We start from the raw sequence: 27,636 nt of genomic DNA, 5'->3' as shown, positions 1-27,636 counted from the left end.
TTTAAGCCAGTTTTCTATTTTGGTGGATGGTGGGGGAGTTCCGGATACCTCACAAGGGATTTCAGCTGTGGTATTGGTAAGAAAGCTACATAAGGGATGTTTACAAGATATGGTGGGAACGCCTACAGTCAAGTGAGAGCAAGAAACAACAGAAACAATGACATTTCAAAATGACACAGGTGAATCTTCTTTCACCATACTTCCAAACAGAACTTGAATCATATAGCTACCACCTACTACTAGAGCTCCACCAGCAAAAATAAAGAAACATTGTAGTTGAGATGCGTTTTGAGAGACTTGATTGATACTCATAGTGAGCGAAGATTGTTTTGCAGTAAAGTCTGATCGCACAGTAAAACCAGGAATAGGCTGTAAGGCAGGCACAGTAAATCTAGACGCTCCACTAGCTGGTCTAATGTCCCAAAAGGCTCCCGTTAAGGGTTGGGTTGACGAGCCTTCGTATGTGCAAGTGATAGTAACGTTGCTATTCAGAAGAGCATAGCAACCAACAGGTCCATCACTGATTGTGACGTAAAGTCCATCTACATGCAATTTATCCATACAGATCGTATGCCATAACCAGTACAGTTTACGATGAGCTTATACCTACCGCAGCTGCGGGTCTCGGTGAACCCATTTTCCAGGAATGACAACCACATGAAAAGTAAAAAACTAACAAGGAATACTTGTGATAGCATGACAAAAGGTCAGGTGACTGCTTTACTAAAACTTCCCGTATTTAGTTCTCTGACAGCACACACTCATTGTATAATGTAATTTGCTTTACGCTTGTTTACTAGAATTATTTAGTGCCGCGTGGATAAATGAATGGATGAATGAATGGATGAATGAATGGATCGACGGATGGACACTAAAACTAACTAGTATGCTGCAGCACCTAGCAAAATGCTGAGAGAGATTAGCCAGTCTTTCTGTTTGACTAGAAAGGTGCTTGTTTCATACCCACTGGATTGGCCCAACATCTTTTTTGTATGCAAAGAAGTCACCTCAGAGCCAGGTTGTTGCATTATATTGTCAGATGCATGGTCACATTGTAATTATCACATTGACTATTACTTGCAGAAGGCCATTCTATCCTTGCTGTTTGGGTTAACGTCACTTGAGAGTTCCTCAAAACTATTGTTTATGTTCGGCGGACAGTAAATTTATGGCAATATCTGTCATCAAGGGGTTTGCAAGTTGGCCTCCATCATTCCAGCCTCAGAGCTGACACCAAACGGCAGGTGGAAATGCAGTTTAAAACTGGCAAGCTTTTGGTGGTGATAGCCACAATTGGCTTTGGCATGGTGAGAAGTCTCCATTCCATACATGTACAGAACAGTTTCAATGGGTAAAGTAGACTAGTAGATTGATCTCCAAGTGTTGTTGGCAGAGCAGTGATATTCCTGATGTTAATATGGTACTGTAGTAAATTTGAGATTACCATATAATATTGAAGAGTGGTTTCAAGTAGGTTGTTGCCACTCTTCAAGTAGGTTGTTGCACTTCTAGTGTGGTAACATTTGCAATCATTGCTCTGGTGCAGATGATAGGAAGAGCAGGAACAGATGGCCATAAGTCAACTGCAGCCATTATGTTTCATCCCAAAGAACTTAGAAACAAGACCAACGACACGTGTGAAACCACACGGACCTTTCTATACACACGTGACAGCTAGCGCACGCGATGTAGCCACCTAGCGCGGATGAGGACTGGACAGGAGCCTACTCTAATGCATGGTGTATTTTGCTTCTTGATAATACATACATTATCATCTTATTAGTAAAATCCAGAACCGCCACTAGTACGTACTACCATATACACTGTAAATAATATTATATACTTGTGTTTATATGTATTTGTTTACAATTATAACAAATTTTTTAGAAGTATGATAGGTTTAACTTTGTGAAGAAATTTCGTTGTGTACAACTAATTTGATATCTGCACTCTACTTTGAGATTAGATATTAATTTTTAACGAAACCATTATTTTGACATTATTGAAAGTCGATTTCGTTTGAACCGTGCACATGTACCAACAGTGGCGTAGCCAGGAGTTTCTTGGGGGTTCAGTTCGTCCCAATATTTATGGGCGTGGTTGACAATCTATTTTGGTTTAGTCTACTGGAGTGGTCTTATGTACATAACTATACAGTACCGAGATGATACGGTGCTAATTAATTAATTAGTAAATGTAAGTACATTTAAGTCAGAGACGCCGCAAGACAAGAATTGTACCGTTCCGCTTGTCTGCATCACTATATATATATGCATCCTAGTTCGTAACTCAATCTAATAAAAGCATTATTTGTAGTTGTGCAAAGACGACATTTAATTAAGTATGCGTACACGAGATGGTCGTGTAGAAGTTAATTATTATAATTATCAGAGACTTCAGCTAAAGTTTTGATAGAAAGCTTAGAGTTTCTGTATTCAATTCTTACCGTCGGGCTGACGTCCAGGATCAACCACTGTCTCGTACGTTGCCCGGCATCGTGATGTACTCTACGCAACAGTGTGTGACCGCAGGCCAGGCGCTGTAATGTCAGTGACCTTAGATACCCAGTCGTTGAGGTGCTTGCGCCACAAGATCCCGGATACTCAATCAATTCTTGCTCTGCTGCTATTCATGATATAAGAAACCTTTTAGTTTTGTTTTGTTTATCTGTTGTCGCATATTCCTTATGCAAGAATTTATCACTGACGTATTGATTCATCATTCGTGATGACCTGGACTGGTTTGTTTTATTCGTTGTGCAGAAAGAACGTCAATCCGTAGGATGCCTCAGTAGTGAACTAGCATAGATGCACGAGACACAATCAGGCTATGCATGGAGCGGTACCGCACAACGGCATCTCGTGATCAATTTTAATATTACAATGTGATTACGGTCACAAGTCAGAGTCTGCATGGTCAGTACTGTGTTGGAGGATGGCAACGATGTCGCCAGAATTTCATGGTTGGGGGGCCAGGCTACCAGTAGACATCACCTCAATTAATTAATGTAGACCGACTACACAGAAATAGGCTATACATGGGATTGATTTGGACTGTTGCATGATGATGATGATGCCTTCATTTATTGTAGTCATGTACTGCAGTAACTATCACTGTCTAGAATGTCTAGGCTAATTCAGCGAGCACACCTCAACGCAATATCAAGAAACAGTTAGCCATGCATCCGGACGCGAAAAATCCTAGCAATGGGCTACTACAGGTACCCTCCATGCAAGGGTATGCATAAAATTTTCCAAAGGAAAGAGGAAGTATGGATTTAGTTTATTCATATCTGTTCACCAGAGCCAAGGATATCGCATTGCAAGGCACACACATTCTCTATTCCGACGAGGTACGCAAGGAAACATTATTCCAAGGAGAGACTCTGTGCTCAAGCCGTGATTGTTCAGAGGGAAACTTCAAAGAGGGTTGATGAGTAATGTCATCCATACCCCTGCCTAGCTGGAGTGTAACTGCATAGAATTGCCCAATGTATACAGGCGATGCTCGGACCTACCCAGTCACCGTGTTACGGAAATCTCTTACAAAACAATGCTTAGCTACTTTTCCAGTGCTGGTGCTCGAAAGAGCCAGGATAACACCTCATACAATCTTTTCTTTCCAAGCACATCAGCCCACCTTCCTGCAATCCTGTCAGACTAAGATCTTTTCGATGGACTAAGCACACCAGAGAATTGCAGTGAGCGCGCATTATTCTGGAAACGCCAGTGCAACTACACACAAGACCGTCAACCAAATTCGCACAGTCAACAAGGAAAGAGAGGACAGTATACAGATAACCACGCAAGTACATCCATCGACGATACTTACCCATATCACACACGCGCGCTCACACACACGCCGTTATCCCATTTTAGTTTCAGCAGTTTTCCAGCAATCACGGTCACCTCCACTGAACTACGCGTACAAATAAGTCAACAGCAAACTAAAACGCCCTGCGCTCTCAACAGAAAATTATAAAAAAAACTCCTGAAATAATGGCTGTGGCAATAACTACATTATTCCCAGCCTTTCTACCAACTTGAGAGTCAGCTGCACACACGGAGAATAACACTCAACGAGTAAAATCCATCAAACCAGTAGCAACCACCACATGGCAACAACTTATTTTTCTGCTAACTGCAGATGTCACCTCACAATCCCCTTAAACTACGGGCCCACACTGACTCCTACAAATTGACCTACAAATAGAGATGCTCATAATGGAACGTGGCACAAAAACATGCCTTAATTGACGGACATCTAAAAAGCGTAATAAACGGATGATAAGCAATAACCATCGTGTTTATCAAATGGGCAAGAGAGGCTGTGGTTGACAATATCTTAAAACACTGCCAACTATTCTAGCGGATATGTACATCAATATGGTACACATATGGATCTTGTTTATACAACTCGTGTTATCAAACTACTCCCAGTTGATCACATATGCACATCTATTTCAGGGGTTAAACGCGTGGCGTGATCTTCAATCTGTACGTAATCTCGCCTTTGATGTTTCAGTTCCTGATAGGAATACAATACTCTAGACAATACTCATAAGCTCAAGTTCCTCAGACTGTTGTTAGTGTTGATCAAATCCACCAGCACATGATCGCTCTCTAAGAGTATACTGTAATACAGTGAGTTGTCAGTAACGAACAAGAATGACTTCAGTTGTTCTTCTCTCAGTTCTCTGCGTGGAAATCATAGCCAAAGCATATCCAGCTTATGCTGATTTGTCAAGTGCTGGTACTCAACATCAGAAGTCTTCCACAAGAACATCGTGCAATCTTTCATCTATATTCCAGGTTTTCCACCATGGTAACTGTTCGGTTCAAGTCTCTCTAAGCGAATGCTCCGGTCAATGCCACAGCAAAACACAAGCCTATAGATCTACGAAAGATGGCACAATCAACGTACACTTAAAATCGGATTGCCAATGCTGCCTCGCTCCAAAACATCGCACAATATCTGTGAGGAAGTACGTCCACTGTCCCAACGACACATTCATTCTTCACGTGCAGGAACCACTATGGTGTGAGTGATCACCGGCTTCTAGTCGTAGACTCTAGAGATTGAGAACAAGTTACAAGGTTTGTTAACGTTAGAAACCAGTAGATAAAGCAAATGCTAGATATGTTACTCAACTGACTGTGTATAAGTAGCATGTCAATACAATAGCAATATTGACACAACCTGTTGTAAGACTAGACCTCAACCTCGAGTTTTGCCATGTCCACATCCCTTTTTTACAACAGAAGCAATAATTAATAATGACTACAACATACTTCTGACCTACAATGCTGCCACAGTATGAGAAAGATCATCAATCTCATTTGTAAACATGTAAATTGTATAACGTTCTTTTATTAATCAGTGCCTTGTATCAGTTGTTGTCATCACAACTAACTACAAAACAGTGTGATTGCCCAATTACTATCAATTATCATTAATCTATTAATAGTCTTTGTTGTGATTGTATATCTAAGAGTTTCAACAAACTGTCAGTGAACCTTGATAAGCATGGCCACAAGCTCCATCAGTGCATCTAATATGATGAGTACAAGTTTGTAAACTCACTAGGGTATCAGCAGTTGTTGAGTTGGGCGTACCTGCATGCAGCCATGAATCAATAATTTAGGATTCTATTAATGTGCTTGAACCATACTGTGATTTCGAATATCTGCAAAAGTCGTGATTAGACAATCAGTTTCTTAATTAATTAATTAATTAATTAACCATCTCAAGTACACATAAACCAAGTTTTAGTGCAATGTTGCTTAGTAGTTGTATGTTTGAAATAGTTCTTTAGTGAGAGTAACGATAACTGGCATGACATGGGTCCACTCCTGTTGTGTTGTGTTATGTGACAAATGCAACCATATCAATTTACAAATATTCCCAAACGTAATGTATCCCCTTATATTCAAACGTACATTAGAAAATATCATAGCTAAACGAATAAGCCTGCTTCAAGCCTCACACTGCCAATATGCCAGGAGTAACGCGCGCTAGTGAATTATATTCAGCAGAAATAATCATGTACTATAGCAGTAGCCTAGTAATTGACCAGTTTTCACCGTTTTCGGTAACGTGCACTGATACGCTATGCATACCATTTAACAGCAACTCCCTAGATTAGCACCCATACACAAACACACGCTTTGTATGCAAACATAATGACGTTGCCGTTTCATCAGTACACTAGACTGCTTACCTACTTTCAGTGGTTCCAAAAGAAAACGGCAAAAGTCGCTATAGTCTGCTCTAGACAACGCTATTATCGTTCCAAGTCCCGTATCTGACGATGTCCCGTAATCGGTACCGTAAGTCCCGTATTCGACACCACTGGTTCCCGTATACGGTACCATATAGTTGGCAGCGTAATATCGATGGCCCACGACAACTAAACTTTGCTCGATTCTACTACAACTGATGGTGTATTGATAAATGACTCTGTTTTGTAAATTTGCCCCGGTTTGTACCCCTAAAGCAACATATACTCAGTCACTTAGATACATTGTATTACCCATGCGCACAACATTCAAATTTGCAAAAACATTAAAAACGCACATAGTAATCAACAAGAATTCTCAATAAAATTAAATGTGCCATATTAACCTAATCTAAGTCTACTTGAGATGGGCTCCTACACACTAAATGCATTTCTAAAAAGAAGAATCAGCATATACTGCATACACATGTATTCCTTGTCTCAAAGTTCCAACTAAACCTTCAATTTTTAGTATCAATGTAAAATGTTCAATTAAAAATTTACTTTATTGTTAATGATGTCAATTATTGTTGTTTATATGTCAAAATATTGGCTCTCACTATTATTCTGGTCTACTGTGTCACATGATTCAGGAGACGACACACTGCCAATTGCTATTTCAACTTTATATTTATGGTGTAGTAATAATGATCCTACGAGCGCAAGTTTGTACCTACAGTTCACGTGTGTCAATGTCCCAATGTTACATCATCACTCAAAATTATGGGGAAGAGTCGCGACAGAGATCAGAAAGAAGTTGTTCATGTTTGCAAAAGACTCAAAACACACATGAGCCGGGTCCTAATAAGGCCTTACCTAATTCAATGCATCGTTGGACGTGCTATTAAAAAGTTCGAAAAGAAAACTTGTTGCTTTCGCTCTAGACTCACGCGGTTAACAAACGCCGAGGCATCAAAGTAGCACTCCAGTGTTCCGTGAGACGTTCATGATGACGTCGTTAATGCCACGCCCGCAGGAAAGGTCTGAAATCCGTCATCAATTTAAACCACAGAGATATGTTGACGTCATCACCACGTGAATGAAGCATCATGCGATTTGGCGCGAATGAGGTTGCAAGATGCTAACCACTTCTTGCCGTCTGTTGTGGCTACCCTGCCACGATAAACATGAGAATGAGGCTATCCATGCTAGATAGATTCCAAACTCTATGAAACAGCCACCTATTTATAGCTAGAGTCATACATCAATTATCGGACACTCCTCAATATCGGACACTGGCGTACGAAAACTAGACATGAATGTAGAGAGTAGTCACACGGTAACACGACGTGCTAGATGCAGCTTGATCACTTGGCGTATTGCTGTTCACGGTGACAAAATAGAAATCCCGCTCCATTTTTCGTCTATCGGACACGCCCATCAAATACCGGACAGTCGCCGGTTTTTGCTTTCGACAGTACCAAGAAGTTCACTGTCTGCACTTTGAAATAATAGGTACAGTGACTCGCAGTGATGCTCATGCTCTTCAGGGAGATGCAATTGAAAGAGGGCGGATCTTGTTCTCTATTATCGGACACCTGCTTTGCTTCATGCGAGTGCACTATAGGAGAGAACCGTGAAGGATTGTGTTAATGTTGACTGCAGACGTCTACTAGATGCCCACCGAGCACGAAAAGTCTTTGACTCGTCTCCGTATCAAACAAAAAAGTATTTGGAGAGAAAATTAGATCTTGAAATTACTCCTATAATGCAGGTAATAATAGAGGCGAGGAATTGACAACTACGATTGTAAAAAGCAATGTTGTAGATGTCAAGGCGACGTGTGGTATGACGCGGCGGTAGAGTCTGGCTACACGAGGCTATATATATATATATATACACACACACTACCGCCGTCTTTAATTTTTTCGCGAACGATAGCGATGATCAGGACATGCTAGATGAAGGAGGGCTCTAAATGTTCTCAGTCTATCACATGTAGATTCATTCATTTGTTTGTGGACGGCCATATCTAGCTAATTCTTTTGATACAGAGACGATTCAAAGGCTCTTTATGCTCGTCGAGCATTTACAAAACACAATTCATCGCGATTCTCGCCTATTTGCACTCGCATCAAGCAAGCTCGGGTGTGCGATATTAGAGAACACGATCCGCATCTCTTCTTCAGCTTCCTGAAGAGCAACGTGCAAAGTTGCCGATCTGTTGTTATTACTGCGAGTAGAAGAGACGTGTACCTATTATTTCAAGGTGCAGACAGTGAACTGTAGTACCGTCAAAAGCAGAAACCGGCGGCTGTCCAATATTTGATGGGCGTGTCAGATACGGGAAAACCAGCGAACGTCCTATTTTGTCACCGAACAGCAATACGCCAAGTGATCAAGCTGAATCTAGCACGTCGTGTTACTACTCTCGCATGCCTTAGAAACAAGAAATCATCGTCTGGTTTCCGTACGCCAGTGTCCAATATTGGGAAGTGTCCGAAAATTGATGACTCTACGTAGTGCATGGGTTGGGATATCTTACATATATTTATTATCCGACAACGATGTTGTACCGCCAAATTAAATTTGCCAATATACTCTTACGAATTTACTGTCAATATTTAGCAAACCGCCAAAATAAATTCCCGCCAGTGTTTCATCTATAAGGTATAGTACATTGGCTGTGTGAAACAGTTGAAGTAAAGATGGTGGGGACAAATTTTCTCACTTTATATGTTGGCCATGATATTGAACAAGATGTCAGGTTACAAAATTTTGAATAATGAAATGGCGTGCTGCAGTTTTCAATTTGTCTAATTATTAATATCTAACATGATAGGTTTCCAACACTTCAACAACCACCTTATCAAACAATAGAATTTCGGCTCAACCAAAATTGCAAAATGTTGCGCAAAAAATCTAAAGTATACTAAAACTTTCAAAGATTTATAGTTTTAAAGAACATTGAAATGATAAAATTAAACGATGACAAGGGCACAGACCCGCTTGTAACCCCTTTCAAACGTCCAATCTTGCTGTTAATTATGAATCAAATCCTTAACACATTTGTAGCAGTCGTAAACACAAACGAGTATTTTTTCTAATGCTGTTGCAACACGACTACAGTATCGTGCGTTCTGTGCTAATATTAATGTATTGAGTCAGCGTAAACGCTTTGTAAGTGATGGTATTTACGAACTAACACGCAATTAAGAAGCAGATGTCATTTAAGAACTAACACTCAATTTCATTTCTGTGAATTTGAGAGGAATACCGTCCTGCCAAGTAGACCAAACGATCCCACGGTTGTTAGTAGACTTTTCATTTTTTAAGTACAGACCATTCAAGTTAGATGAATGACACCACTGGTACCACCATGCTCCCTTCCAGTCAACAGCACAATTGCCACTTGACCCATCGTTGTTGTCGTATGAAGGGTCGTTGTCAGCGTCTTTAGTGGTAAATTTCATTCCTTTGTGCTTACTCAATGAATCTCCTGCGTTCCCGTTGTAAGATTCGTAGCTCAGCAAGTACTTACTGTTTTTGTCTCCTATTTTGAATCCTTTGTATTTGGCATAAACTCGACTGTCGTCAAAATCCATCAGGTCTACACGAAGAAGAATCTTTGCTTGTTTTGTCAATCTGTGTATTTTGTCTAATCCCAACCAGAATTCTCCGTTCAAGTCTCCAAATCCGTTTTCATAGTCAGACCAGCCGCGGTAGAAGTCAACAGAACCGTCCTGGCGTCTCTGAAACACTGTCCAGCCACCACCGTCTGTCGACATATCACAGTACACTTGAAACGAGTCCAATCCATCTCCAAGGTCTAAAGTGTACACGCCACTCAGCAGTTTTCCTAACTGTTTAGCCTCTTGACAACTTGTGTAACGTCCGTTTTTCTTACTTGTGCTTTCTGTTTCATTCCCTGCCTTCTGTGACTGCAACTGATTGACTATTGCAGTCACATTTGATAGTTTTTCTTCTATCTCCTCCAGCCGCGAACAGCAGTTGCAGTAGCATTTGTTCTCTGGTGCTGGTCTTCCAGGCGGACCTGCTTTCCCACGGTCTCCTTTCTCTCCTTTCATTCCCACCATTTTTCTCGACATCAAACCATTTGACGTACTATTCCCTCTAAGGGAAACTTGCACATTGATTTGTGCAACAGTCACGCTGTCTTCACTGCTGTCACCTTTCACTCCACGCGAAGCGACGTGTGTGACAAACATCAACAATAGCAGCAAAATCCCAATTGGTCGATTCGGAATCATTGTGATTATCATCATCCAACTGTATGTCGGTGGTGCTGGTGGAGTCACATTTATAGTTATCGTGGATCTCGACCAATTTTCGTACTACTCACCTCTTGACCGTTTTCTCCGTTTATTACCAATCATGTATGAGCTCACGCAGACGCCCACTCACAGAACAAAAAGCTGTAAGCGCGGATTTGCTTGCTAACAAGTTGCAAGTCGACGTCATGAATTGCTTGCCCGCGTACTCTATCTACCGCTAAGCAGACAAACCCGCAATTTAGATAACTTAGCAAACGCTTTGCTTTCTGTACCGTATTCTGACTGCCGTAACTTTCAGGTAGAATGACGTCGACGTAACGAGTTGTTGTTTCTGCCAAAAGGGCTCTCATCACAACACTTGGGGCTAGGTGACTCGTTTTTGCCCAAACAGAGTACACCGTCCTATAATACGCCAACCCACGCTTCCGTCTGTCTGGATAGGAATATCTGTCTGTCTGTAATGCGCCAATCGACACGACGCCGGTCTCGGATCGTCGCGAAAATGGCCGGCCAGGTCGAGTTCGGCCGTCCGAGACGAACGGTCGAGTCGGATTTCGCCCGGACTGCCTCCGACGGCCAGAACGGAGACTTTGGCGGAATGAAATGAGATGCGCCGGAGTTTGTTTGTTCATGTAAATAACCGAGTGGATGTGACGTGCGATCTCCATGCAGCCACTGTCATTCTACACAACTGCTAAAGTGCAAGATGCGCCCGCTGCAGTCGGCTCACCGGGCTGATCCTGCTTGCGTGCGTGCGTTCGTGTGTAACTGAAGGTGCGTCTTCTTTGCGGAAGTGGCGTGTAAAGCTAACATTTAGATTACTACCGCCCAAAGGGCGGGGTAGGGGATGTGAGGTGCACTTACCAGCCACTGTACGCTATTACAATTTACGCGCCCGCTGCAGTCGGTGCGTCTTCTTTGCTGCATGACGTGTAGCGTAGGTAGTGGATGGGATGCTAGGAGACAGAACTCTCACTCGAGTGAATACGCACGGGTAATAAAAGACAACGAAACACGTACCATTACACACAACAGCTGTCTCAGACACCGACCGCACACTCTGTCACAACACTCCTCAAATAATTAGACTAAGCTATATCCAGTCTAGCCTCTTCACAGTCCCTCTTAACGCGCGCAGACTAGAGGTTAGTCCCGCCCCACTACCTAAGCGCGTTAATTAAGAGGGACTGTGAAAGAGGCTACGTCCAGTCACTAAACAGCTATATACTGTACTAACAAGTCCGGAAGTACAACAACAACAACTCATACACCACTACACGTGCTAATGTGTGTATTGACTCTTCATAACTCATTTTCAGGCTATGCTAATTTTACAAATTTTGTTCGACACACTTCATGACACAACGCTGTGTAGCTATGTATGTCTGACGTGCTGTAGTCGTGCCAGGTGACGCATGAAGATCAAAGTGTCTCTTAGCAATTTAAATAAGCGTGGTATGGCTGTCAAAGATTGAAAGGCATAATAGAAATAAAAATAATATTTTGAACGTTTCCCCCCTCTAGCATAAAAATCATTTTCGGTCTAACTAGACATCGAAGGACTGAAATTATGCCAAAGGCTGGTAAGAAACCTCTTTTTCAAATCCGTGGCTATACGTCCCTAGGCTGCTAGTAGACGCTTTTAACGTCAATTACGACTCATATATCCTTGAAACAATTGTAGCAGGCGCAAACACAAACAAACTTTTATTTTATCTGCTGCTACTGCAACTCGACTTACAGTATCGTGCGTTCTCTGCTAATATCAATCTTTCTTATAAGTAGCAGTAGATGTCATTTACAAACTAACACGCAATTTCATTTCTGTAAATTTGAAAGGAATTCCGTGCTGCCAAGTATTCCAAACGATTCCACTGGTGTTAATAGAATTTTCATTTTTAAAGTAGAGACCATTCAAGTTAGAATGATAACAGCTACTGTACCACCAAGTTCCTTTATAGCTAGTGGCACAGTTGGCACTCCACTTGTCATTGTCGTTGTCTTTAGTCGTAAAGGCCATTCCATTGTGCAAAAACAATGTATTACAGGAGTTTCCACTCTATGATGTGCAGGTCAGAGTGTAGTTACTCGACTCATCACTTACCTGAAACCTTCTGTAGTCAGCATGTACTCGACGGCCACTGAAATTCATTAGATCTACTCGAAGAATCTGTGCCTGCTTTGTCAGTCTGTGTATTTTGTCTAATCCCAACCAGAATTCTCCGTTCAAGTATCCAAATCCGTTTTTGTAGTCAGACCATCCGCGGTAGAAGTCGACAGGACCGTCCTGTCGTCTCTGAAACACTGTCCAGCCACCACCGTCTGTCGACATATCACAGTACACTTGAAACGAGTCCAATCTATCTCCAACATCCAAAGTGTACACGCCACTCAGTAGTTTGCCTAGCTGTTTAACCTCTTGACAACTTGTATAACTCTTTAATTTCTTTCTTGGTGTACTTGCTTTTCTTGGTTATGCTTTCTGTTTCGTTCTCTGCCTTTTGTGACCGCAAATGATTGACAACTGCAGTTAAATTAGATAGTTTCTCTTCTATTTGCTCCAGTTGGGAACAGCAGTTGCAGCTGCATTTGTCTCTGGTACTGACCTTCCAGGCGGACCTGCTTTTCCGCAGTCTCCTTTCTCTCTTTTCATTCCCACCATTTTTCTCGACATCAAACTATTTGATGTAGTATTCCCTCCAAGAAAAACTTGCACATTCATTTGTGCAACCGTCACGCTGTCTTCACTGCTGTCACTTTACACTCCACGCGAAGCGACGTGTGTGACAAACATCGACAATGGTAGCAGAAACCTGATTAGTCGATTCAAAATCATTGTGATCATCACAATCCAACTGGTTGTCGATCGCTTGCGCTGCTGTAGTCACTTTTATAGTCATCGCGTTTTGACCTATTCTCGTGCTACTCACCCCTTGACCGTGTTCTCCGCTACTTGTCAATTATGTGTGAGCCCATGCAGACGCCCACTCAACAGAACGAAAAGCGGTAAGCGCGGAATTGCTTTCAAACAAGTTGGAAATTGACGTCATGAATTCCTTTCCGCGTACTCTATCTACCGGTAGACAAACCTGCAATTTAGATAAACTTAGCAAACGTTTTGCTTCCTGTACCGTTGTCTGACGGCCGTAACTTTGAGGTAGAATGACGTCGACGTAACGAGTTGTTTCTCTCAAACGAGCTCTCATCACAACACTTGGGGTTCGATGACTCGTTTTTGCACAAACAAAGCACACCATTAGCTAATAATCATGTTATTTCACCCACTGGGCCAGATCGGCGAAAGATATTTCATTCAGATATCGTATTTGGAAAAAGACGTGGCCACATCACGTGCTCTAGAGAGTCCGTCCTTCACTCCCACAGATTCGTCTAAGGATTTCATTCTAGACCAGACCTCTGATTCGAATTAATTATTTAATATTTATATATCGACTCTACTAATTTTAAAAGCCACACAATGTTTAATTAATTGTACCGCCAGTAGTAGAGCCGTCTGTACATGGGCTTTAAGGAGAATTTGCAAGAAGACCAATTGGCCGGGAACGGGTAAGATAGATGCAAGCGGCAAATCTTCGATCTCTCTCAACATTTCCAAAGAAAACAACGTTCTGAGTGACTCGACCTAAACATTGATGTTTGTTTCGTAACGCACGCTAAGGTAATAGAAACAAACAATCATCATACAAAAGTACCCTCCATTTTGCAACCATGTCAATCAAGTGCACTGTATGTATGCCTAGCGCCATACCACCATCAAGGTTACCTGAAATTTTAATACCAACAACTGTAATACAGCAGTAAAAATATACGGTAAATCTATACAACACAATTGAGCAACTTTTCATTACATTTCAGGTTAGTGTCTGCCATACAAATACGTAGTACAGTAGAGACCTACTAAGCATTACAATTTTTATGAAGATTAGATTATAAACGTTATACAGCCAAAACACAAGCAAATAATATTTTGAACCACAAATGTTCTCGATTACTTATTTTTCATGCACTACACAAATCTTATCCATTAGAAACCCAAAACTGTTGTGGTACAAGCACAGAAATTCTTCTCAATGAATGTGTTTGTTATCAAAGAAGAGTTCAACTCATTGACCTCCATAAAGGTCTAAACAACAGAAAGACATACAACATTCATTCACCTCCAAATCAAGTTTTCTCATTTCAGCATCCCACTCAAGTTCACCGCGTCCCCAGTTAAAGTCATTGCTACCAACTATACCGGCAGCAACAGCAGTTTGGTAATCCACACCAGGTAAAATTATGTTCTCCAAGCGTGCAGCCAAAACATCCACCTGCATAGAACTACGTCTCAAGCGTTTGAAGAATATTACACACACACACACACACACACACACACACACACACACACACACACACACACACACACACACACACACACACACACACACACACACACACACACACACACACACACACACACACACACACACACACACACACACACACACACACACACACAGGCGCACGCGCGCACACACTTGCACATACATACACCCAATGTATATACAAACCCTACCTGGGATTTACATGCATTCACCAACAATCGTAACCGGCTAAAGGCTTCCTCAGTTGTACTGCCAAGAGCAACAAATCCATGATTCTGAAGCATCAGGATCTGTTACGACAATACAGAAAATCAACAACAGCAAATTTCCGTAGCACAATAATGTAAAAAGAGACTTTGCTTTGTTCTCCTAAATCTTGAGCCAACTCTTCCCTTTCATTCTGTGCAACTACAATGCCCTCGTATTTGTGATAGACTACCTCACCCAACTGTACATTAACATAAACACAATCTCATAAGAATTGCACAGTTAGGGTTATGTAATTGTGACTGTGTGTGTGTGTGTGTGTGTGTGTGTGTGTGTGTGTGTGTGTGTGTGTGTGTGTGTGTGTGTGTGTGTGTGTGCAGTGTAAAAAATAGGAAATTATTTGGCTCGGACAAACTAAGGCATTTGTTGTATTATTAAGTCCCGCCCCATTGCAGCCATTTTGCATGTAATTTTTAATAAGCTGTTACCATATGATAATAGCGCCTATATGGTAAAGTTTAGTGCTAAATAGTCACAAGAGGGGATGCCACCAATTATCTCTATGGTGTAATTGAGTTCCAGTGTTTCTTGTTACGTGAGAGTCTTACCAAAGTAATGCATCTACCGAGCTAAGAAAGGGGAACTTTTGTTCGAATGTTGGCTTGTTATTTCATAGCAGTTTGCGTACTCTACTGTTGTTCTCATAGTATTGCGTTGCAAAGAAGGGATTTGGAATAGCAGCACCTACTACGTGGTTTCCATACAAACACAGGTGCATATAATAAACTTAACTGACCCAAAGTGAAAGCGAACAATGTTAATGGACAACTACAGTTGTTCTAGCTGAGATGTCTTTGGATAAATCATGCTAGGAGGCACCTGTGCTCATAAAATTAACACCACTGAAGCCCACGACTAGCTGGAAGACAAGGTTTACACTATCATCTACACATACGGATGGATGCTTTGTCCGGACACTGCCAACACCCCTGTAGTATTTGGTCGGACAAACAACACATTTAGTAGGACATTGTCCTATTTTCCACACTGGTGTGTGTGTGTGTGTGTGTGTGTGTGTGTGTGTGTGTGTGTGTGTGTGTGTGTGTGTGTGTGTGTGTGTGTGTGTGTGTGTGTTAGCGTGGCCGCTAAAGTGGGAACTACGTCATGTAAATGACGTGAGATAATTATTATTATTACAATTATTATAGACTTGCTGAGAAATACATACCAAAATACAAACAAAAACATGATATCGTGTAACAATAAAAGATAAATAATATTACGATCCCTAAAAGAATCATTCACCTGTGTGTGCATGATGCATCGGTTGATCAATCAATTACATAACAACGAGTGATACTGTTACATACACTACAATAAAAAAGAAAATATCAATACCATATGATCAATATCATCATACAAAATTAAATAATTAATTATTCAATTGATAATAATTTCTTACACTGGTGTGTCCATATATTCCATCAGACCAACTGTTCAAATCAATCAAGCGATACAAAGATAGAAGTTTGTTTCTGACAACTATCACGGCTTCGCTATATTTTGATGAGGTCGAACAGTCAAGGTCAGCGCTAACAACAGGAACACCAGGATGAGCACTAGCCATTAGCTACCAGTCAAATCTCAAATAAGATAACCCAAACCAACAAAAGGATGTTCGCAAAAATGCTCAGATGTGCAGCAATGTGTACGCGTAACACACGACGGTCGCATGTACTGGGCTGCCACTCCTACGGATTTTACCGTAGGCTACGGTAAAATGGCCTTCATACTTGCCTACGGATTCCGTAGGCCATTCCTACGGATAAATGCAGCACTGAGCAAACACATACTCGATGATCACATGGCATTTAGTTGTAGGTCTTCCGAAGTCACTCAACGTCGTGCTATCGAACCGTGGTGTGTACTGTACGTAAATTTGTATGTCTAACTTACCTAGTACAATGTACAAACAGTACGAACGTCGATTTCTTTTGCAGTAGTCTAACAGTTCCGGGATGTTCGGGGATGTGAGGTAGTCTCGCGTAGCCAGACCTTTCACTACTTGTCAGGCGCCTAGCGCCTGAGGTGAAAGCCTGGCCACGCGAGGCTAGATGCGGGCAGCGTATCCGGGATAGATCCGATCGTGCATCATGAAACGATGGCTACAGGCCTACAAGAAGGAGTGGGAGAGCGATCCTGTATGCTCTGGTTGGTTAACAGAGTCGAAGAGAAGTGCAGGCATGGCCTTCTGCAGTCTGTGCACTAAGGACCTCAGCTACAAGACTGGCGGTCTTAGGACCTTGCGTACCCACGCAACCTCGCGGGAGCACGTTGCAAGAGTACAACAAAAAAATTCTGGATGGAAAGGCACTATCAAGGCCAGCTTTGCTCCAAAGCAAGAGAACGCTGTTTCGGTAGCTGCAACAAACGCCGTCCTAAAATTGGCATTCTTCTTTGCTGAGCATGACGTAGCTCTTGCAGTGTCTGATCATCTGACTCCACTGCTTCCAATCCTTTTCCCGGATTCTAAGATTGCTTCAGCCGTTTCTGCCGGGCGCACCAAAATGACTGCAGCCGTGCACACCGTTGCTGATAGCATGCACGCACATCTCGTTTCCCAGATGAAAATTGGATTTTTCAGCATCGTTCCTGATGAATCTACTGATATATCAGTGTTTGAACAGGTGGCAGTATCAGCTCGCGTGATCGACACTACAGATGGATTGGTGAAGTCCTATAGTTTGGGCATTAAACCAGTCCCGTCAGCGTCTGCTACCAACATTTTCGGCAAGATTGAAGAAATGTTCAAAGATGATGGTATTCCATGGAGAAACATGATCGCTTATGGATCAGATGGGGCCAACGTCCTGCGTGGATCAAAGAATTCTGTTTTGACTAGGCTCAAGAACGTTCAACCTTACCTGTATTCTATTCACTGCACATGTCATCAGCTCCACCTTTGTGCTCAGGGTGCTTCTAAATGCATACCACCCATAGTAGAAGACTTCGCTAGGAATGTGGCATACTTTTTTGAGAAAAGTGCAAAACGTGTCGCGAGATACAAAGAGTTTCAGGCAGCTGCAAACGTTCCTTCACACAAGCTCATAAAACCGTCCTCTACAAGATGGCTCAGCTTGCATCAAAGTGTATCAAGAGTCTTGGAGCAGTGGGACGCTCTTGAACAGTACTTCACCCAAGACAACGATGTAAGGAACGTTTCAAAAGTAAAGGAGTGGGTTGAATTGATGGCAGCCAAGTCCACTAAAGCCTACCTATACTTTCTGAAGCAATGCTTGCACTGTCATAGCAGCTCAAGTGTGTCAGCTGATTCTTTTGCAGAAAGACTCGTTTTTACTACCGCCTGAAACCTCTTTCCTAGAAGAGACTCTTGTCAACGCTATGAGGGCAGGAAATGCTACGTACGATCAGATGGGCTTGAAGGGGTTTCTGAGTGCATACGATGTTGTAAGCATGGAACCCTCGCCCACCCTTCTAGCTTCGGAGGATTATTTCATACGACCGGGATGTTGGCAGGGGCTAGTAGATTTTGTCTCCGGCAGGCTACGTTCTTTCACTGATGACAAAGTGGTGGCTGGCGTGCTAGTTGTATCACCTTATTCATTTGCAGTGTGCTACCTGCAGGAACACAGCTTGTTCATTGTGTTTGACAGCCATTCACATGGTAACGCAGGTGGCTTGATTGGCAGAGTGCCAAAGAATTTTGCTGCTAAATACTTTGAAGAGTTCCTTGGTCGCCACTATGCACACCTAGAATTTGTTCCTTCTAGTAGCAACAAAGTAGCGCAATTTACAAGCTTAATCGTTAAGGATTTGTGGTAAATAAAACTTTCTGCTGTTCTTTAGTTCTAACAGTTATGGATATATAGTAAATAACTGTTGCTGCTGTTCTGCAATTACGCGTAGTAGCATTTCATTAATACACTGTACCAAGAAAACGTGCAAACAAAAAATGCGTGGGCGCGGTCATTCTAAATTCTAAATTAGGTGGGCGTGGCCGTGCGTCACTGCGCCTACGGATATTTTGCTCTTCCAAGTGTGGCAGCCCTGCATGTAACACCAACAGAGTGTGTTAGCTAACGCGCTCTAGATGGCAACCACTGGTCACACGGTCACATTTCACGGCATTGCTGGCGTTACAACTCAATAAGTAAACGCTGTAAAACTAAAATTCTACAATTAATTAACGCAGTAGGGTTTTACACATAGCAATGTCATACATAGACTGGAGCCAGTCTCTCTCGCCTCTGCCGTTCCCCGTATGATCCTCTGAGGCGGGCCCGGTTGACAATCCGGGGAATGACGAGAGCAAGTCTAGGGCATAACTACTCAAACTGTACCATAAATCTACCTGCCACAAACTACTAATTGCAAAAACCATATCTCTCTTCAACAGCGTAGGATAGTCTTTTTGCATAAAAAGATGCAACTGTTACTACTTTTTCTAGTTAATTAATATTTTTAACATCCTAGTCCTTGATTGCTATAAATGAACTTCACTACTAACTACTAAATAACTAATTAACTAAATGGAATCGCATTCTACTGTTGGTCGCCTTGATTCGCCTTGATTGCCACATTGTACGCTGGATTGTCGACCAAGGGTGATTTTCCATAGCCTGGATTCGTTGTCAGTACGTCGGAGAGAGGAGGAGGGGCAGACACTATCTCGTAGTCGACGACACGGCGCGGTTGTTCTTGTTCGCCTAGTTCTATTTCCACTGTATCAAATTCATTCTCACCTTCTACAGCACTAAACATATTTACATATGAAATACAGTAGTGTGAAGTCTTAATTAACGATACGGAAATACATACTTCAATCGTTTCCGTCGATAGAAAAAGTACACAGTAAGTACTAACAGAATGACAACGAAACAGGACAGTGTACCGGCTCCAACTATTATTCCCACATTCTTCTTGTCATCTGAATGCAAAAGATTGCTATGCATAAAAACTGTTGGTAGATTTGCAAGCGCATGACGCAGTTTGAAAATCGTTAATAAGCAAGACCCAATCCGTATCTATTCCTTAATTAATTGCTTTTATTGCAACTGTATATGACGCAGTGTTTTCGCGTACGCGTGCGTGCGTGCATGTGATTTGCATGATTTTAAGTATCTTTAGGGTATGCATACCTGAATTAGGCCTTGATGTCACTGGTGGACTTGTTGTTGCACGCACTAACACAAAAGAAATTACGTCAAGTTGCAATGTCTACTCAAAAAAAATGACAAGTCTATATGAATTGTATACCGTACTGTGGCGCTGGCTTGCAGTGCATGCAGTTCAGACGTTCGTTATTCACGATTAGTGTATTGCTGTTCGGTTCGGTTGTTTTCTGTATACTGTCACGTTAACAGGCGCAGATACAGAAATTTTTGAAAAAGGGAGTCCAGTTGTATCATTGGCCACGCCCCAAACCAAACGATTATAGACATTTAACTTTAGATTTGAACGAATTTACCATCCATCAAAACGTTAAAGTACGTTCACTTCAATAACACAAAAAGCAAGATTTAGGCTGCCGTGGGCCTGCCGTTGAAGTGGAGGATGTCCTAACCCCAGAACCCCTCTTCTCTATCCGTCTATGCGTTACTACACCTGGCGTGGCGAAGACGAATGGCTGCGTACAACGGCAGCAAGCATCGCTGCATGCATGCGTCCGATTATATGTTGGCATAGATTGGCCAACTTATGTTGAACGGACGGAGCAGTTCATGAGAGGCAAATTGTGGGCAATGACAATTGTATGTATACGTATATCTATGTATCTATATTTACCTAAGTAACGACAATAAGTGTATGTACAGTATGTATGTATTTATCTGAATGCCTGAAACAAGCCTTGATATCACTGACGGGTTTGCTGTTGATCGCACTAACAAAAACGAGATTACATCAAGCCGCCATGTAATCAAACAAAAAGAAAATTAATTAATACGGTGAAGAGTTGCTCTGGATTTCGAATGTGCAGTCCAATCGTTCGCTACAATACAATTGTTGTTCTGTTGTCCTCCGGATGAGGGCCGGTTACAACATTGACCTCGACCTCGAAGTCGTCGTCAATGTCTGACGATGACGTCAACGTCAATATTGTGAACACGCCAGCGTCACCGAAGGTGACTCCGACGTCTCATTGACACTGGAATAATATATAACCAAGTTCTCGGCGGTGTATATAATTCAGAATGGAATTAGCGACGCTCGACTGCAAGAAAGTTGTTGATATTGCAGTTGCTAATAGCCTATTGAAGCAGCAAGAAAGGACAAACGTGAGATGACGAGCCAGCAGCAAAATTAACTGGCAATGTATAGGTGTAGAAGTCGACGATCACCGCACAAACTTAGATCAACGCCTTCTCGTCCACACAAAGCAAATGCCTGCTAACGTTGTGAAAATCTAACACCCACCGGGTGTGTTGGTCTCTATCAACCGCGTGAGTTCTCCATGAACAAAAAAACCATTGTAGTCCACAGCGCGCATAGGTGCATGTGTCTCTCAAGACGCCAACAAACGCAAGCAGCAACAGTAACAGGAAAACCAATTACCTCAGTGAGCATGCACACACAGACAAAGAGCAGCAAAAGTGGAGTGTTCGTGTCTCTAAGTCACGTGACCGGCCCTCCTATTCAAAGTACAGCTGTCAAAAATGCTGTGACTATTGCGTTGATACACGGGCATCCTATCACTTATGCCCCATACAACAGGAGAGCAGCCTCGGAGTTCCTGCCACACTTGCACGCTGCATACACATACACATGCAGAAAACACTCAGTATGTTAATTGCTGCGCTTGGGCTCGTGCAAGTAAAAGTACAGCAGCATCAGCTAATTCTAAGAAAGGCTCTTACTTTTGTTGACCGAAGAGACATCAGGGCTTGCAATGCTTGGACGAAAGGGTTTTGGATTATCTGACTGAGTCATGTTGTGGTGACCTCTCAAATAGCATATCTCTCCAAGAAAATTCTTAGGTGGACAATGACAAGTAGTGTCCTTTTTAATAGCAGCATGAGGTGCTATACACAAACTACAAGCTAAAGTAAATACCACAATGCTTAAACAAACCAATATAATTACCTGGAACACACGACCCATTATACCATTTCTTGCAGTAGCAACGATAACCCATAGTATGAATGTTAGAAAGACTAAAACATGAGGCACTCCCACATGATGAATTCTGACAATCATCTGCAAACAACATCAATAATAAAATCGATTTGTAAATAGTAGAACACATGACCACACCAAGACGAGATTCAGACACCATTTTTGTGCTGTAGTAAAAGGTAATAGCATATGAGCTTGACAATTTGCTTTCCTCGCACGTCTCGCCCACAAGTCTTACTCTAAAGCCAGTACAGTTGGCAATCGCAATAGCAAATGCTGAAGATGGTAAGCAGTTCGTAGCTTCGACAATAAATTCTTCAGTATTACCACTGTATTTGTAAACTTGAAGTGACATGTCAGGTGGTATAGAAAAGGCTATTGGTAGAGCAACGTCACGCGTTGTTCCAAAAATTTGTTTCCACTCGTAACACACGTAGTTAGGGCTAGGTCCAGATCCCTGATTAGATGTAGTTGAATTATCCATTCCTCGCCAATAGTCATAAGAAACTAAAGGTAAGTCATCTAGCAAAGCAATCAATGCAAGATTACGCACAACAGTAAAATATTAGAATAACTAACTATAAATCTTGAGGAAACGATCGAGAGCCTTTTACAAAACAACGTGTACATTTAAATTCACTGCACTGCAACGCCGCTTCTTATCGATATGTCAAACTGGTGAGTGGTGCGAATTGGCGTCTAACAATTAGAGAAGAACGACAGAGCTGCCACTCAAGCACTCTACTGTAGACAAAGACAGCAACGCAACAACTACATGTCCTTCCAAAACATTTCCTTGTGAAAGGGGAATGTCACATTAATTAATTGTATAAAATGTTAATGAGCTGTAGATATATATGTTTAAGCGTTAATCTAAAAATAGAATAAATGGCGGCAGGAATGTCTGGAACCAAGCACTTCGTGGCGATGACGCGGAGTGTCAAGGTACGAGGCTATCACATTTCAATTAATTAATTTGACTAGAAATATTCCCCAGCTGCTCATTTGTGCAGGCCATGGACTACCGTACGGTCCCAAGATAAATTCACATGCATGCACTTTAGTACGAACAACAAGTGATCACAACAAAAGCATGCGTGCATGTGTTTACATCGTTCAGCACTTAACAATGTAATAGATTACTCAATTACTATACCAACAAAAATAGGCAACGTACCAACGACCTCGTTCTCATATATAGTTACTAAAACAGAACCCGGCCATGCATGCACTTGCGCAAGTTCGCAACAAACAGTTACCAAACACCAAACTCGAGATGTCCCCAAATCGAACCAAATCAAACATCAAAAAGGACGCTCGAAAGGCAAACGATCCGAGAATCGTCGGATATTACCTAGAAACGCAACGCCTGCGCTCACACTAGAGTACGGGATTTATTTGCAACGTTGACACTTTATGCAACGAAACGTCCTTGCCTCGTCTTACCTTCAGTCGTTCTAACACGATAGACGACGACACTGATCAGACATGAGAACAGTAGACCAACCGACATCATATCCGTAAGAAGAATCTGCGTATGTTATCATATCTACAGTGTATCTAGCCTATGCGTCCATGCCCTTAGTTCTATTACAGCTAATCGAATTATCAAAAAATCCTGGTTATTCTGATGAAAAGAGCCGTTGCTTTGATGCTTTAGATTCGAAGTTCTGACTAAAAGCCGTTTCATTACAAATGAAATTGTCATGGAGTCAGTAAGATCGTCATCTTCGGTGGTATGTCTATGATACACTGTAGAACAGCATTACCGACAGACTACATATTATCGTTATAAAAGCTCGTAACCAGAGATGTTTATAGATTGCGCACCACGTCTACCGCAGTCTTGCAGTTTACTGGACTGAGGATTGGCAATCTGGGAATGAAGTAGGCGGGGAGACTGGCTGTTCGCTTTCACTTTTGCACGAAAGTGGCTAATATGAGATTGCGGTTGCAACACGTTTGGTTCTTGCGTCCTATTAGCTAATAGCCTCGCAAGCCAGACTCTTTCGCGCAGTCGGTGAGCTAAACCCACGTGAATCACGCGAGGAGGAGGAGCTTTCTGCCGGAATTTTCTCCAGCGCGTGAAGAGCCTGGTCGCTTTCGAAATCGTCATACTCCGGATCTGGTTTTATAGCTTAGATAAGGCTAATTCGATTTTCTAAAGAGCTCGTTAATGTAATTGCGTTTGATACATGAAGTGCAGACAAGCTCTCCGCGGAGAGCGCTTGAACACTAAAGTCACTGACGCTGTTGATGAACAAAGTGCTGGTGAATAATGAGCCCAGGAATGGCTTACATGGAACTGGTCCAGTGAACCTATACTCTCCAGCAACGTTTCTTTCTCTGAACTCATCTGCGGGTTTGAAATCGACGTAACGTAGCAGTCACACCATTCTTGCGAGTCTACTCTGACATCTAGTCTGTGCCAGTGGGGGGAATTGGTGTGAGTACTGCCGACCAGGTTTCACTCAACAGTCATCAAAGCAGTGGCACACAGCTTGTTGACCTCTCCAGACGGAAACGCAGTTCACCTCGTGATCAGATGGCGTGTATTGCCAACGCAGGCTATCTGAAATAAACGTGTGACAGTACTTTCGACCTAATAGCAAGCAACTCTTTTTAAGATATTGGCTTAGCTCTGAACTGGTAAACATTTAGACTAGGCGTGGATAAACAGAAGTGCAGTGGACATACCATATGCAGGGGCGGATACAGGATTTTCGGATGGGGGTTTCATGAGATCGCAAAGGTTAGGATTAGTCACGACTCCAGATATAAATTAGCTATTTAATCATCTATACCATAGAACGGAAATCTTCTTTAATTAATGAATCTACAGTACCGGACAATTTGAATAGATTTTGCAACCCTACATGTCTTTCATTAGACAGGCAAATGTTACCGCTCTTTCTTTTCTTTCTAAAAAAGGTTCTATAGATCGACATATATGGTTTCATAAAATTGTGATGTTGTGACCATCAAATATATTTTGATAAGATGGAAAATAACTACTTTGAAACATTATCATTGCAATGAGGTAACGAAATGGTGGTGTTAGAGCTGGGCCAATTAAAAAGCCAAGGTTTGATTTCAACCATCACTTTTAGCCTTCAAGTCCGGAAAGAAATTTGGGGCACGGCTCATACAGAGCCGCATCCGCCACACCGTTTTCCCTGGCTGCAAGCCTGAAATGCCTCGATTTTACAGAAAGCAGCCTTCGCAAGGCTTTTTGAATGTCTTGCCAACTTGAAGTCTGAAAGGGCTAGCTTCTTTCAAGCGACGACTTTGTAGGGCAGCCGAACAAAGGTATGTCAACTGACGATGTGTAGCCGTTCAGCACGTTCTTTCATGTGCTGAATTGGCGCATTGTGTCCGATGTTCGCGTTTAGTAGGATACAAAAAGAGTGTGAGTACCGTACGACTCACTCATACTGTCCGACTGCTGGTACGCGGTCATCGCCGCATGATGACGTCACATAAAATTTAGGGGGTTCACAGCCTCTAGATCCGCCAGTGATATGTTGAGGAAGTGTAGAGTTGACTCGTAGTTGCATGTGTTGTGTACTACATACCACTTGTTTCAACGCATGGACTCTGAGCACTACATACACTAACCGCGTACAATACATGAGTTCATTTCTCAAACTACCACGCTGCAGATTGGTGATATTACATGGCTGAGCTGTATATATATATATATATATATATATATATATACAGTACTGTGCAAAAGTTTTAGGTCACCCTGGTTACTTCACTAATCTGGAGGAAGAAAGTGGACTACAGTCAACAGCTACAGCTTTATTGTATCACAAACAACAAAAAACATCTTGCATACTACTCACAAGTAATCTTTTAATCTTAGAACTACATTTTCATACAACCTTAGAACAATATCTGGGTGACCTAAAACTTTTGCACAGTACTGTATATATATATATACGTACTAGAAGCGAACGATGATGTCAACTACGCACTTCAGTTGTCATATAATTAATAGAAAAAGACACGAGGAAAGTTAGAAAAATAGAAGAAAGACAAAGAAAAAAGTGAAACAATCTGATCAGCAGGTAGATTCTAAAGCAGACTATACCAGGACTATGTACATATATACTAAATTCCGTTTCAGAATTAAAGTCACCTCTGCAGTCACAACCGAGAATGAGCTGCTGACGCGTAACCGTAGAACGGAGTGAGCTTATACGGGTACTGTATCATTGGAAAGCTATATGTTTGCTTTATTCAATTAAGCGCGCATCTCATTTGTAGAATGCTTTAAACAAGAGTGGCCGAGTTATATAAAGATTCCAGTAAAATAATGAGATTAAAGGTGGAGTCTTGTCAATCGTTCTAATTACATACCTACCCTTATTACATTGGTATGTTGCCTTAAATAATAACTAGAAACAATTTGAGAATGCAATATGAACGCTAAGTACAGTCAAGACTCTCTATTGCTTTCTACAGCACAGTCGGCTTTGTTCTGCGTAGTTTACTGGCAATTAAGGTATTGGACACGCGGTAATGAGACCGCTACAACAATTGAACATCCGGTACATTATAGAGTGTTAGGTTTCCTAAGCCACTCCCCATAGACAGAGATGACTTTAATTCTGAAACGGACTTTAGATCCATGCCCGTCCTTCGTACGGGTAAGATACTGACGGAAGAGACGCAGTCTAAGCGTGTTACACGTCATGTAAAATCTTTGTTGCGAGGTCCCGGATGTGGTCAATGAATTCGAATCTCGTCTTCGAGCTTTTTTGATAGAAGTCGACATACTCTCTGTGTAGCGCTTAGTACAGAAACAGGAGCTTGGATTTGGTGCAAATATAATCAGAATTTGGAGAGAAACGAAGGGGCTACAAGAGTAAGTTCAATCGGCAAGAAATATTTGATTGTTCGAAGCTTTGCGAAAGACGACGACATGTACAGTCTACGCAGGACTGGTGTGGGCGTGTGTTTGAATAAACTGGAATGTGTAGAGTTTGAGTAATCGAGAGATTTTACCCGGTGCGTAACTTTCTAAATTGATTTATGCAAACCTTAATTCTCTTTGCGTGCCGAGTGTGCTTGTCGATTTCGGTTGCGAATGGACAAAAGACGTGGCCGCGTATGGCAAACACAGACACAACCTGAAACCTGCGTCAGTGCATAGAACGGTTAAATAAAAATGTACAAAATGTAGCCTTTACCGGATGTTCATTTTTTATCAGTTTCAGTAGGACTGTCGTCGCACAAACTGCTAGCTAGCAACAGTTAACTCATACTAAAGTCATACCTAAACACACGCTTTGTATCTACGCAAACTCACAGTCGTTGACCATTACGCAAGAGTTCTGGGTGCGAATGCAGAGTTTTAAGTCCCGTAATCGGTACCGCAAGTCCCGTATTC

The 27,636-nt window shown here is 42.0% G+C and overlaps 5 protein-coding genes across 7 annotated transcripts; 2 read left to right on the top strand and 3 right to left on the bottom strand.

The window, feature by feature from the left end:
* Positions 1-9,241: 9,241 nt before the first annotated feature.
* Positions 9,242-11,233, bottom strand: LOC134176741 (ficolin-2-like). The gene is made up of 3 exons (XM_062643398.1): positions 10,785-11,233; positions 10,581-10,729; positions 9,242-10,523 (listed from the first exon to the last, which is right to left on the bottom strand). Exons 2-3 carry the CDS (start codon positions 10,612-10,614, stop codon positions 9,448-9,450), a joined length of 1,110 nt encoding a protein of 369 aa, XP_062499382.1. The 5' UTR covers positions 10,615-10,729; positions 10,785-11,233; the 3' UTR covers positions 9,242-9,447.
* A 957-nt stretch (positions 11,234-12,190) lies between these two features.
* LOC134177675 (ficolin-2-like) lies at positions 12,191-13,174 on the bottom strand. Its single transcript, XM_062644452.1, is given in 2 exon segments — positions 12,191-12,980; positions 13,119-13,174. Coding segments are annotated over 2 exon segments (726 nt in total). The 3' UTR covers positions 12,191-12,310.
* A 510-nt stretch (positions 13,175-13,684) lies between these two features.
* Positions 13,685-16,821, bottom strand: LOC134177439 (adducin-related protein 2-like). Of its 3 annotated transcripts, none has more exons than XR_009969517.1 (7): positions 16,567-16,821; positions 16,410-16,475; positions 15,253-15,345; positions 15,089-15,187; positions 14,691-14,843; positions 14,218-14,296; positions 13,685-14,155 (listed from the first exon to the last, which is right to left on the bottom strand). XR_009969517.1 is itself a non-coding variant. In XM_062644220.1 (7 exons), the coding sequence occupies exons 2-6, from the start codon at positions 16,419-16,421 to the stop codon at positions 14,270-14,272; spliced, it is 384 nt and encodes a 127-aa protein (XP_062500204.1). In that variant the 5' UTR covers positions 16,422-16,475; positions 16,567-16,821; the 3' UTR covers positions 13,685-14,155; positions 14,226-14,269. The 3 variants fall into 3 exon arrangements, 2 of the variants coding, with proteins under 2 accessions (XP_062500204.1, XP_062500203.1); XM_062644220.1 differs by having other exon boundaries at positions 14,226-14,296; XM_062644219.1 differs by lacking the exons at positions 13,685-14,155; positions 14,218-14,296 and having other exon boundaries at positions 14,485-14,843.
* Positions 16,822-16,880: 59 nt separating this feature from the next.
* On the top strand, positions 16,881-18,472 carry LOC134177674 (uncharacterized). The gene has a single exon (XM_062644451.1). The coding sequence runs from the start codon at positions 17,258-17,260 to the stop codon at positions 18,470-18,472; it is 1,215 nt and encodes a 404-aa protein (XP_062500435.1). The 5' UTR covers positions 16,881-17,257.
* Positions 18,433-19,164, top strand: LOC134177529 (uncharacterized). The gene has a single exon (XM_062644313.1). The coding sequence runs from the start codon at positions 18,507-18,509 to the stop codon at positions 18,945-18,947; it is 441 nt and encodes a 146-aa protein (XP_062500297.1). The 5' UTR covers positions 18,433-18,506; the 3' UTR covers positions 18,948-19,164.
* Positions 19,165-27,636: the final 8,472 nt, after the last annotated feature.

Source organism: Corticium candelabrum, chromosome 3, assembly GCF_963422355.1.
Source record: "Corticium candelabrum chromosome 3, ooCorCand1.1, whole genome shotgun sequence".
Taxonomy (NCBI): Eukaryota; Metazoa; Porifera; class Homoscleromorpha; order Homosclerophorida; family Plakinidae; genus Corticium; species Corticium candelabrum.
Note: the sequence above shows the minus strand (reverse complement) of the source record. Positions and strands in the feature narration are given on the sequence as shown.

Excerpts from the sequence above, each read along its gene's own strand:
- LOC134176741 (XM_062643398.1), bottom strand. The coding sequence starts at position 10,614 with ATGATTGGTAATAAACGGAGAAAACGGTCAAGAG. Across the intron at positions 10,524-10,580 it reads ACGGAGAAAACGGTCAAGAG|CACCACCGACATACAGTTGG; the intron begins GTGAGTAGTACG and ends TGACTCCACCAG.
- LOC134177439 (XM_062644219.1), bottom strand. Across the intron at positions 15,188-15,252 it reads ATTTAGGAGAACAAAGCAAA|ATCCTGATGCTTCAGAATCA; the intron begins GTCTCTTTTTAC and ends TTGTCGTAACAG. Across the intron at positions 14,844-15,088 it reads TGAATGCATGTAAATCCCAG|GTGGATGTTTTGGCTGCACG; the intron begins GTAGGGTTTGTA and ends AGTTCTATGCAG.
- LOC134177674 (XM_062644451.1), top strand. The coding sequence starts at position 17,258 with ATGAAACGATGGCTACAGGCCTACAAGAAGGAGTGGGAGAGCGATCCT.
- LOC134177529 (XM_062644313.1), top strand. The coding sequence starts at position 18,507 with ATGAGGGCAGGAAATGCTACGTACGATCAGATGGGCTTGAAGGGGTTT.